The sequence below is a fragment of the Seriola lalandi genome, unplaced genomic scaffold (genome assembly GCF_002814215.2).
Source record: "Seriola lalandi dorsalis isolate HSWRI2012SDOR001 ecotype SW California unplaced genomic scaffold, Sedor1 jcf7180002054544, whole genome shotgun sequence".
Lineage (NCBI taxonomy): Eukaryota > Metazoa > Chordata > Actinopteri > Carangiformes > Carangidae > Seriola > Seriola lalandi.
In genome coordinates, this window is record NW_019525097.1 from 3,804,034 (window position 1) to 3,817,435 (window position 13,402).

Consider the following 13,402-nt stretch of genomic DNA (forward strand, 5'->3'; position numbering starts at 1 on the left):
TACATTCTCTGAGATGGTTGGTAAAAAAGAAATAAAGTTCACCTCAGGGTTGTTCCTTACTGTTTTTTCCATTCTCTCTTTCTGCCTCTAAATTCAATTCAGTTCCATATGAATGATAGGAGGCTGGCCTGAAATAATCCAACATTCACTTTAGTATTCAAATCTCAAAGATAGACATGTTTTGTTTACTGCACTGACTGCAGCAAATGTAACTCTGTTTTGTACGAACAGCTCTCGAATCGCCAATGAGCTGTATATGTTTTAAATGCACAGTGTGTAACCCCTGCTGCAAGGGGTCTTTCAATTAAAACAACAACAAAAAAAGCTGTTTGGTGACGTCATAAACGAGCGTGAGATCATAGGAGTTGTTGTCTCCTCTTCGAAAACAAACGGACCAGGTACTATAACCAGTATAAACACTGAATAAAACAGTTTCATGTTAAAAATCTGTTTCACCGGCGCTGTTTGGAAGCGCAGAGCTGCCGCTATGATTTTCTCAGCTTGTTTCTCTGATAATTTAATGTTCAGACAACCAATGACTAAAGTCTTTCTTCCGGTTAGTTGAAAATGACCAAGATCTAAAAAATGTATGGTAAAAATTAGGCTTAAAACTGGATAAAAAGCTGAAATGCTTCTGGCAGGCAACCACAACACTGACACATGTGCAAAGGGGATATGACGTTATTGACAGGCGACCAAATGAAACAAACCATTACCCTGATTAAAATCACAGATTTCTCTCAGTTTGAAAGTAGCTGGAAACATTTGGGATAATGTAAGTACAAGGCTCGACAAAATATATAACATAGGTTAGGTCATTTTTATACATTTTAAAGTTGAAAAGTTACATATTACAACTTTAACTGTGTGTTTAAGTTTTTAATACAGATTAAATGACAAAAATAGATGTTAACTGTTTCAGACTTGTAAAAGTAAAAGCAAAGTTTTCCAAATATTTTTTCTTCACAATCCCTTGTGCCTTATTAACCCCAAAGTCCCTTATTAACATAGCAACCTTATTATCCATTAAATATAACCATATATCCATTTTTTCATTAGTTAAAATTTACATGTGTTTTCTCTTATTCTTCTGTCCCTTTTTGAGAAATGTTGTTCATCCCTCCAGTGGAGTCCAGAGACTTGTAGAAACAATGCCAATGAGCATTAAAGCTGTTCTAGTGGCACATTGAGGCCCAACACCTTATTAAGACACTTTATGTTGGTTTCCTTTAATTTGTCACCCGTCTGTATATAATCATAATCAGACAGTCTAATCTGTTTAATCACACTTCTAAACTACACTAGATGCCCTAAATCATCCCACACCAGTACACAGCCCCTCAGTGCCAAGCTTTCCAAATCAGAGTGACACGCATGCTTATGATATATTGATTGCTTATGAAATGATTGATATCACATTTGGTTTAACTAATAACAGCACAGCTGAAACAACATTAAGTAGCTTATTTATTTGGATGACAACACAAAGACATATCCTTTAAGGAGCAGTACACTGCACCTTTAAATGATCAACTTATTTCTCTAATTGCATATACACTGAAATCAAAGCTGTCTTTATAACATGCAGCTATCATGGTGTGTTAATGTAAATCCAGGAAGACAATGGTTGTGGAAGCAACATCCTGACAGAAAACCAATATAGTGGCAGTAAGTGTCAGGATGACCTTGATGGGCCAAGCACCTGGCAGATGACTGCATCAGAGCAGTTTGATGGTCAATTTATTCTCAGTATAGAAACATATACTGTAGAAGCAAATGGGAAGATTGTGACTGGGAAAAAACAGGCGAGTGGACAAGACCTCACTGATCATTGCGAAGTGACAATGGAGAGGCAATATCAAGTCAATGATCCTGTGCTTTGGACAGCAGATCGACAGATATATATATACTGTTGATTAACATCTTTGTCTGTCAGGGCCAGCCCTACTCTCTAGTAGTGTGTGTGTGTGTGTGTGTGTGTGTGTGTCTACCTGTTTCAAGTCCAGTGTGATTGTCACAAAGTGGTATTCCATCCCATTCTTGATGGAGGGACTTTGCCACCAACGGTTGGTCCCATCTATGGCATATTCTATGGGATGACGCTCTGTACACGTACATACACACACACACACACACACACACACACACACACACACACACACACACACACACACACACACACAGAGAAAGAGCAGGAGTGAAAAATAGAGAGAGAAGCATATCAGTCATTTTATTCTATTCAAATTCAAAATATCTGAAAATCATTTCAGTCTTCAACCTAGTGTTATTCTAGGAAAATGTTCCTCTCCACTCATACTCTGAAATTCTGGCATTTCAGCCATTCAAGGCCAGATACCAAAAGGAACATTTTTCTAACTTGTAAGAGAAAGAATAATAGATTTTCTTTTCCATTTCAGTTGGTTTTATTTACTTCTGAATCAGAAAAAATGTCACCCTATTTGCAGAATAAACTCATGGGAGCTGTTACTACTCCACACAGTAGCTTTAATGGAACAGGCAGATAAAACACATTATTAGTTTATGAAATGGCAAAGGTCAGGATGCAGAGCTTTTATGTATGCTGTGTGTGCAGGATTGATTGGATGTTTAAGATGTGATGTTTCAGCTTGACTGGGAGGTGTCAATCACCAGACTACTTATGTATGACATTTTTGTTAAAACAGTGGTAACTATCACTAGTAGGATGAAGAAGCTACAGATGTGCTTTGGTAAAATTCCTTTCTGTCCCTTCCTACTTTCCCCCAGTGTGTGAGAAATAAAAATTTGTAATGCCCAGTCATCAAATGGCTCCAAAAATAAGGCAAATTTTGTCCTCTCAATATTCAGAGCTAGACTGACTCCACAGTACACTAGATAATCACTGAGCTCCTCCTTCATGTTGCTTTACATGTCAACCAGCAACAGCTGTGAGCACAGATGACGGACGCCAACCAAAGTTTTTGTCCATTCTGTATCCACAAAGACGAGCCAGTGTTTTACTGCTCTTGTTGATGAGCACATCTGAATAATTGTCTGTTGGTGTAACAGGCTGGAGGAGGATTTGAGTTTCGCTCTGTCACTGATCTTTTGATAACTGAAACAACCAAGTTATATTGCATTGTTGGTCCAAGCTAAAGATTATGACGATTTCGCCCTTGAAAAAAAAGTTAGCCTCTGTCTACCACCACGTACCAGCACACCTAAAGCTCACCTTATTATTAGGGACGCTATAATTAACAACTTAACCGTTAACTGACAATAACAATTTTGACCGATTAATACTGAATCAGTTAAACAGTTATCCTGGGACATCACTACCATCACTACCAACAGACTGCGCACCAGATTAACCCCACAGCATGTCGCCATGTTTCTATGTCTGAAAAAAACCAATGGACAGGCTGAGGGCTGAGGTAGGCCTGGGCCTGTTTAATGCCAGTCTGTCATGCGAGCAGTAGTCTGGCTGTTCACCCCAGAACCGTATTTTCTCTGTGCAAAATGAAAAATCCTTGGGTATTACTCAATCACTGACTTCACTCACTGACTGACTGGTTGAATGACTGGCTCAACAGTTAACTGAATCATTGACTAAATAACTGACTGTCTAGTTGGCTGCTTGACTTATGATTGCAGGCTAATTTTCCACTGTCATCCCGTCATGTTGCGATTGATTCGTCAGTTCATTCGGTAATTATCACTTCAGACAAAATGATTGGTTAACATCTGGCTAATCGGGCTTTAATTAACTAATCCAGCATGATTAATTACTGTAATCATTAAGCCTATAAGTCTTGTGTGTGGATGTGCATGAATCCTTCTTACCAAATGGTTTTGTGCTCCTTTGGTTGCAGATGCGACACTGAGGGTTTCTAACAGGCTGCCCTGGTACATGTTCCACCAGCTTACAAAACATCTCTGGACCCGTTGAACCACAGGTAGCATTAGCTGTTATATCTGCCATGGACGCAAGGTTCAACACAGCCGGAAACAGTCCTGGGAAGAAAACACACAGGGATTTAAAAAGAAATAGATGATGAAACATAAACAGCTGTATATATTAGTATGAATGTCTGCTAGATATAAAGATGCAGCAGCTTCTCTCTTTGGAGTAAACAAAATGAAAGCTAAAAGGTCTGACAGTTTAGGGAAAAAACACTTGTTTATGCTTGACATATACAGAAGATGAAGTTGATATCAGTCTTCTCATCTGGCTGCAAGTTTGACAGCAAACAAAGATTTTCCAAGGATGTCAGACAATTCTTTTAAATGCCTGAAATATCACAAAGATCTCCATGAAAAAAACAGACATATGCATACACACAGAAACTGCTCCAAGTTAAGCTTAATTGTGTAGTCAGATCATCACTAATCACAGTTTCAAGTCTGTTCAGAGCACTTTAAATGAGGTCAGGCTGGCTTCCTTCTTCAAAGCAAGAAAAAAAAAAAAAAAAAATTGTGTTCAATTGCCAAAATGCTACAGTGGGGGTTATTAGGAACATCCAGCACATCCTGCTCTCAAACAGGTTTTGTGCATCAAATCATTAAAATTATGTCAGTTTCTGTGTGTAGCCTTGTTCCAAGTAAGCCAGCGAACGCTTGTATGTCTGTTGTACTGAGGTTGTGAGTAATTAGCCTGGAACATGAGGGGGAGGGCAGGTGTTTTCTACAATCCAAGTTGGTTAATCTGGGTGTATTTTTGGTAAAGTCTAATGCAGTTAACATCATTTACCCCTAAAAGATAGCGAGAGCCATGTTCCCTTTATCTTCTGATAAAAGAAGCACACAGTGAACATTTTTGGCCAGCTTTCAACTGTGCAGACTTTGGGCAATCTAATGCTACTATATCAAAGGACTGTTCATTTACATTATGTTGTGCAAGCAATTTTTTTTCATTTCTCATCCATGGATATTTTTCACTGCTGGAGACATAGAAAGTTAATTCAGAAAGAACATACATCATGGAAAACACTCCCAAGTACACAGGTATTTTTTCCAGGATATTGTGGGAGGCCATAATTTGGGAAGCCGTAAATACAATGCACACATGAATTTGGTTTCCTCCCTGGTAAACCCCTTAAGGGCGGGCTTCGCAAAATCTCCATGAGAAGAGGAGGCTATTATATAAAACTCTCGGAGCCATGTGACCACAACCGAGCGGACTGTACTCTAGCCACTGTTGGGATCACTAAGGTAGTAAAAGGTTGAACGTCTTCCCATCCTAAAAAAATAATATAGGCTTTGTAACTGCTGCAACATTTAAACAGCTAGCAAAGCTTTTGTTGAGTGGCTGAAGTAGCTGTAAAGGCTGCAACTAATAATTATTATTGCCTCATTTAATCAATGAATCATTTGGTCTATGAAGATGCCAGAAAATACTGAAAAAAAAAAAGCTTGTTTTGTCCAACCAACAGTCCAAAACTCAGACATTAGGTTTACTGTCGCAGAAGACTAAAGACAGCCTGTAAGCCAGGGAGGATAAGAAAATAATTAAGATATAGATCATTTTGTCATGTGTCATATCGCTCAAATCAAAAACACTGCAGTACTGCACGATCTCTAAAATGTGTGACTGCTTAAAGCCAGCAAGCCAAATAGCCTTTGTTACCCAAAGAGGAAATAAAGGGAACTGGCCACCTCGGGATCCAGAGAGCTCCAAACAAACTGATCATTATTTATGTCTAAATTTCATCACCACACAAATGCACCATGAAACTGCACACAATGTTGTTTTTGTTTTTTATTCAGCTTGTAGGCGTAACTCATCTGTGTTGTTCCCATAGGAAAAGCACATTAGTCTCAGAGTGAATGACAAGCTTGTAGAACTTCAAGTACTTCAGCGCTCAACATACACATGGTTCACATTTCCTGTCTGGGAAATACACACAGACAAACACATGAATGTACTGTGTTACGTCATATATCCCAGTTCTGGTTTAAGTCGGGTCAACATAGTTAAACAACATGTGCACTTACACATAAACATAAACATAAACACAGATACATATAAATGTACTATAACTGTACACAAAGGAGACAAGCAGAAGGGAAGATGAGACGAAAGGGGAGAAAAAGTATAAGAGAAACAGAGGAGAAGCACTTGTTGACAGAAAGTGTGGACAGTCTGAGTGTGCCTGTGTGTGTGTGTCCAGATGAGCCCAGCTGTTTGGCCAGATGTCAACACTGATGAACTGTGAAGAACATCTGACATACCCAAAGTCTCTCTCAAAAACACGTGTACACATTCTCACACAAACAGCATATCATATACACACTCAGTCAAACACATAACACATTTCCATAACAAAGTTTTTGTAACAGAAAACTTTGACTGCCAGATGAGTTTTCATTGAGTTATAGTATTAATACTTTAATATTATTGCTTCCATTTCCAGAAAGCATATTAACAATGAAGCCAGTATTTATTTAAAGTGCTGAAACCAACAAGAATTACCACCCAATTCTGCAGCCCTGTGCAGCTTTTAGCCTATTAGCTCATTATTTTATTTTGTGACTCATATACACTTTTTACACCAGAATTAGCTGCATGTATAAGCAGGTTTTTTTTTTCAATGCAGGTAAACTTGCTAATAAGGCAATTGACTCCTTTCACACGGCCAGACGAGTTTGCCTTTCTGTTCGAGAGGACACACACAATTGCTGAGAGCAGCGCCATCACAGAGCACAGAAGCACATTCAAACAATGACGAGAAAAAACCCCAATGTTAGGGGGTCTTAGTGCGTTTTTTCACCAATGTAAAAGGGGCTATACAGTTACTGATTGAGTGTTACCATTCTCATCAAAAAACCCCCTTAGTTAATAAACGAGCAAGAAGAGTAGGCTACCTGCCCAGCATGAAACGACAGAGACATGGGTACCTGTTTGAGAAAATCAAGCAACCAATGAGATTAACCACATTTTCTTTTTCTCATTGGTATAAACCAAACCATAGCTAAAAGAAAAGTGAGTAATCATCTGGTGGCCAGAGACATAACACACATGGGATGTTAGTGAAGTGATTAAACTAATAATTAAACATCACTTCCCATAGGTTACCAAGAATGGACAATTCTTGTCATAAAGTACGAAGAAACGAAGAAGTCAAACTGAAACTCTTCATTCAGTTTCTCAGATCGATCATAGCAAGGATAATAAAAGCTACCTTTATTCATGTTGTATCAATGTCTTTTCAGTTCCATCTTTTATTGTGGCACAGTTTTGGGACACCTCAAGATTTTAAGTCCGATATTTGGATAACCCCTCAAAGACTCCAGTCAATGCAGCATGTTCTTCTCTTTTCACTGAGCTCTTTTGTTCATTAAAAGGTCCCATATTGTGGAAAGTGAGATTTCCAGTAAGATGTTTTTATCATTATTATAAACCAGGTTGAGGTGCTATATAAATACAATGAAAATAAAAAAAAAGTCAGCCAATCAGAAGAGAGGCTCTGAGAGCAACACAAAACAACCTGTTCTTGCTAGAGCCCCAGAGAGAAGCAGGACAGAGGAGATGTAAAACTAAAATGAAAACTATAATGGTTTTTGGTTCTTAAAACCACAAATATATCTTCTTATAAATAGGAAAAGAAAAACAAAAACAAAAGTGTAAATTATGGGACATTTGATTCCTAATCTGATCAGTGACAATAGGAAAAAGATACAACGCTAAAAGAAAATAACATATATAGTACCCATATAAACCAATGCCTCCGTGCGCCTATCAGAAGAGCAAACAAAGTGTGCACCATCTTGATGACATGTTGCCAACACAGGAAATCCGGTATCCAGACTTCAGTATAAAAATTATCTTAGTCAAGGCTTTAATGCAAGATCAAAACAGTTGCTTTGATGAACATGTTTTTCATGGTCCTTCTTCTCCACACTGTTTATAACTACTGCCTCCCACTTCTGCCAGGAAATCAAGCCAACACCCAGCTTATTCCTGGGTTTTGATCCACAACCTGGAAGAGTCTCCAACCACACACACATGTGTGTGGGAGACTGTGCAATTTCTAATAGTGTCATTTTACCTTGATTTGAGACAGCTAATACCTTAAGCTTCCTATCAGTTCCGCATGTCTGAGTTACAGAATCACACGGGATTCAATTGGGAACTTCATTTGTTCCAAGTTCAACCACATATTCTGGTTTGCTTCAGAGCCATCTCTTCCAGGCTAGCCGAGAAGTTTGGTGTAAAATTATTGCATAATCATATACTCATACTCTCTTTTCATGAGACTATTGTATTCTCTTAATCCCATAAGGAACAGCTCCACACAATCATTTAATATTGCATATAAAATGCTAATTCACCCAAACTATGCCAGTCTATGTCAACACATCCCAGGTTGCTCTACTCATGTGATGGTCTGAATTATCATTTCATTTCACTTCAGTATTCAGTCTGAGATTGTCTTCATGTTTTCCTTTTTCTGTGTGGGTGGGGGGAGTATTTAGTCACACTAGCAGTGTGGCTCTAGCGATGCCATGTCTGTTGGTCTGTCACTCCACCACTTTCATCAAGACTGTAGTATCTCAACTATCTCAACTGCAGACATTCATGTTGCTCAGAGTATGAGGTCTCAGCTGTGCTTGTGTTTCGTGCTAATTATCAAATACTGGCAAGCTAAGATGCTAAACTACGATATTAAATATCATGAACATTATACCTGCTAAAAATCAGCATGTGAGCACCGTCATTGTGAGAACGTTAGCATGCAAACATTAGCATTACCTCAGATCACTGCTCTGCCTAAGCACAGTCTCACAGTGCCAGTAGCATGGCTTCAGAGTCTTAGTTTTGTTTTGGTCTCACCATCTAAAGCATTTTTATCCAACTGACGTCATTGTGAGTTGTACAGAGGCTGGTGTAGCAGCTGCTAGGAACAGTTAACATTTGTCATGCCAGTCTAAGACATATATCAGTGTATGAGTTGTTATTGCTGCAAGATGACTTACAAAACTTGAATAACTAGATCAATCAAATCCAAGGTTACCATTTTTAGGAAGATGACCCCTTTAATCTTAAAACCACCTACAAAGCTCTGATTGGCTTGATTGTTCCTCCAACCAAGAAAACAACTATTGATGAAAACAACACCAGACCTCTTTAAATCACTGAGAAAAAGTCATTTGTGGGCAGCAATAGAGATCAGGAGCCAGGCTACTCAATACAGACATCATACAGCTCAAATTAGGTAGTACACAGTACGTTTCACTCGGACCGAAGAGAGCTGCCAAGTTATAATCTCAATCACATTTTCACACTTCAGCATGACACAGAGAGGAACAGCTTTGGAAAATGTTTAACTCCTGCTTTTGCAAAATAATGCAGGGAGCAGTAACAGACTGAGATCATTGCATCTACAATTTCTTTTTAGATTTTCATGGGTTCTTCGTGTATCTGTTGGCTGTCATAGCAACTTCTGCTAAACATCTAAATTATTTCTCGGTAGAATCTGATAATGTGTCGGACTCTGACTTTGGCTACTGATAACATTTTTCTCTCTTGCCTTTTATGTTGAACAATACAGTGAGTTTACAACTGAGAAATGGAGACGACTGGCTAAAGACAGGGTTCAGATTTCAGATTCACTGAATGACAAGGACACAATGACTATCTGCCTACAGCTCTGAGGCTGTGGCGCACACACACACACACACACACACACACACACACACACACACACACACAGGTTCATCATCTTCCATTCTTTCCTCTCTGCTCTGATAACCATGGAAACCTGTCTATCAGTGTGTCTGTCTGTCTGTTGGCCTCTCTATCCCCATCTACGCTCTGTTAACCAGATGTCTCTGAGGATTTACTGCAATACAGGTGCTAAATTATAATGAAGTCAAAATGTATAAGTACACTCAATGAAAGCTGAGTAATGCCATTGCCAAAGGAGTCGTTTCAACATCCTAACACTGATCACAAGGCAATATCACAAATAAGGCTGGGAAATGTATTTAAGGTGATAATACACTAACATACTGTATCTTTTTTAAATAGAAGATAAACTCTACGTGTGTTTTGCTAGTATTAAAGTTCAAGTTTCAACCTTAACCTTGTCACATGGTTCACTGACTGACTGACTGGTCTTTCTGGAGCTTTCAGTCACATCTTGTAGTCTTCATCAGCGCTCAATTGCCACCTGTTATTAGACGACTGAAAAGCCATACAGGAGTGACATGATAAAAACTAAATCATCTCTTTGACAACTGAGCAGACGCCACCTGCTGGAGTGAGATGTTCCTGAAAGCTCCTTCAAAACCAAACAAATACTGGAAATGGAACTTGTGATAAGAGATGTATGTTTTTATAGACCAGTCAAAGTAAACTCATATTTGTCCTGTTGTCCCCATCATCCCTGTCTCACACAAATAAAATTGACTTAACCCATGAATCTCCCCATCTGCGTGTTCATGTCAAATCCTCATTAATATCAAATCCATAACTTCACCTGGTAAGTGTCTGTTTACCCTCAGCACCTTCCCCACCTTACAAAATACCTGTACACTTAACTGTAGAGAGAAAGAATTAAACCAAATCAACGTTAAACTATTATATTCTGACAGTGAACTTCTGACACCCTGCACTTCCATGTACACCGCTGATACAACATGCATCAACACACATCTAATGTTTACAAATTGAGGATACTGAAGCATGCTACCCATCAATGTGGTAATAACGGCGATAAGACATCAATTTGGAAGTTAAATTTTACATTTAAGGGGAAAATGTCCACACTGACTGTAATTCCACAAGCTCAGGATGACAGCAAATTTGTTTCATTGTATAAAAAAGTTTCTTATTACATTATGAATAAAACTTTATTTGCTTTTTCTGTCACGGTAGAGGATGACTCTGCACTGCTTGCCCTGCTGTGTGTGTGTGTGTGTGTGTGTGTGTGTGTGTGTGTGTGTGTGTGTGTGTGTGTGTGTGTGTGTGTGATGGATGTGTTATTGTTGAGTTTTGAGGCTAGATGTATGCTTGATGGAATAAGAAGAAGGTTGAAAAAGACAGGATCATCTCTCTCTGTATCTCTCTATCTCTCCCTCCATCCTGAATAGTTGGGGGGTGAGAGAGAGATATGGATGGAGAGAAAGATAGAAAGATTGATGGAGAGTGAGAGATGGATGGAGGGATTCCCAGAGAAAGATAGAGTGTTGTTTAAAAGGGTCAGGGCCAGGAGAGGAATGAGGGATGAGACTGTGATAATCCTGTATACTCACACCCAACACACACACACACACACAAAAACATGGAACCCATAGAAATCTATAGTGCATACAGAAGTGTGTGTGTGTGTGTGTGTGTGTGTGTGTGTGTGTGTGTGTGTGTGTGTGTGTGTATAGAAACACAGATTCAACATAATGACACACACACAACAACATATACATTCACAAATGTGTTATGGACAATTAATTCGCCATCCAGCCAAACATACACACATACATAAACATACACACCCCCCACTCAAATTAATTTCCAACCTATTACATCCCATCTGACAGAACCAGTTTTACACCAAGAAACAATATAATCAGTCCTGGACACGTCCGCAGCTTTGTAGGGACAGATGTCTCCTAGAAAACTAATCCGCTTTGTTAGCTCAGATGTGCTCTACACACCTGCAATATCATTTCTCGTCTATGTCCAAGTGTCAATCCAGGAAATTTGATTTTAACAATTTCACAAGGAGTGAAGAGCTCGACGCACGTATGACAAATAATTTCAAAACGTCCCCATACAGTTCAAATCTACAGTGGTTATATCTTGTTACATGGATACAGAGAAAACTTGACAATGACTGACAATAAAAATAACCTAAATTGTTCTGAGGTCACTGCTACTTGCTTACTGGCTGGCTGCAATGTCTGACTGTGATCATGACCGCAGTGAAATATCATCAATCACCCAACATAAAGTAGTTACTCCTTCAGAGGAAACAATCTTTGGTAGCCACGTTGGCTACTTAATAACAAGCTTGCAGGGGAAAAAAGTATGAGAAACACACGCAAAGTCTAATTATCAAGAAATCAAGGTTTTGCATTCGGGGATAATATTAGCAAGAGAACATTAAGCCACCTTCGCCAAGCATACTGTATATATGGAAGCCGACAGAGGTTGCAATTTCATTAATTTATCTATTTTATTTTTATCCTCTATGCCTGAAATGTGAATATAATTACCTTGTTATCTTGATAGATCCAACTGTATTTTCTTGTAACAATTAGATAACCAAGATAAAAAATGTTTTCTGAAGACCAGGACTTAATTTGGTAACTGATGGTGGCCATGATGGCTCCCTAAAATAATTCAATGATGGTAAAACAACAAGTCAAAAATAATTTGCTGTCTTGAGATAACAAGACAATTAACTCAAGGTATTGAGATAAAACAAAGATAGCATAGTGCACACAGAACTAAAGTACAGCAAACCATCTTTCCAATAAATACATTGATCACTAAGTATGACATCACCACAACAGATCAAGACCTTACTAAAATAATTTACCTGGTTGATTAATTGAATTACAAAAAAAAAAAATCTGTTTTGTTAGTGCAAGGCAGAGATAATTAAATCATGACTGTGATGTTTCAAAAGTTTTTCTATCAAGACACTGAAGTTGGAAAATTTCAGAAAAAAATTTAATAAAATTTGATCACATACGGCTGTTCTCAGTTTTCAGGTGCAACATTTATCATTGAATTGAATTGAACTGAGAACATGTTCAAGTTATATTTGGTGCTATATAGGCACCTCATCTGGAACATTATGTTTTAGCTCTGCAAATGATTTAAATATTAATTGACACCAGCCCTCACATTTATGCAACTTTAACACAATTAGTTAATAATAAAAATAATCCCTTGGTTAATAGAACTGACTCTTTCATGGTACACACTAAGTGTCATGACAGAAGTTTTTCAGTGACTGAAGTCTGAAAAAAAAAAAAACATTTCTTGAAATGAACTGAATAAATTGAAAGGGAAATTAATCGAGGCACGACTGGCATCACTTTGTAAACATCGCAAATTAAAGTTTTAATACAGCAAGTGATCAGCCTTCATCTTAATCACATCACACACGCTGGAACACACTCACACTTGGCTGTCGACCTGTCATGGCTGCAGGTGTTATATATTGGCGCACACACACACACACACACACACACACACACACACACACACACACACACACACACAATTCCTTGATAATCGTTAGAGCCCTATACACCAGCTCCTGCACTCCTTATTGAAGAACATCATATATCATTTTGAAGTAACAGGTTGTGATAATAGCATGTGATTTAGTCTAATGTTTAGTCTAATGTTTGCTTTTATTTCCTGTATTTCTCTAAACCGCCAGTGTTGGTCTGAACTCAGAAAAAAATC

The 13,402-nt window shown here is 38.4% G+C and overlaps 1 protein-coding gene across 1 annotated transcript in view; it reads right to left on the reverse strand.

Annotated features, from left to right (window-relative positions):
* lama2 (laminin, alpha 2) overlaps positions 1-13,402 on the reverse strand; it is a 180,881-nt gene that overhangs the window by 142,088 nt on the left and 25,391 nt on the right. Inside the window, exons 2-3 of the mRNA XM_087176271.1 lie at positions 3,823-3,993; positions 1,992-2,104 (exon numbers count right to left, since the gene is read on the reverse strand). Coding sequence (XP_087032397.1) covers positions 1,992-2,104; positions 3,823-3,993 — 284 coding nt within the window. The remainder of the gene's footprint in view (positions 1-1,991; positions 2,105-3,822; positions 3,994-13,402) is intronic.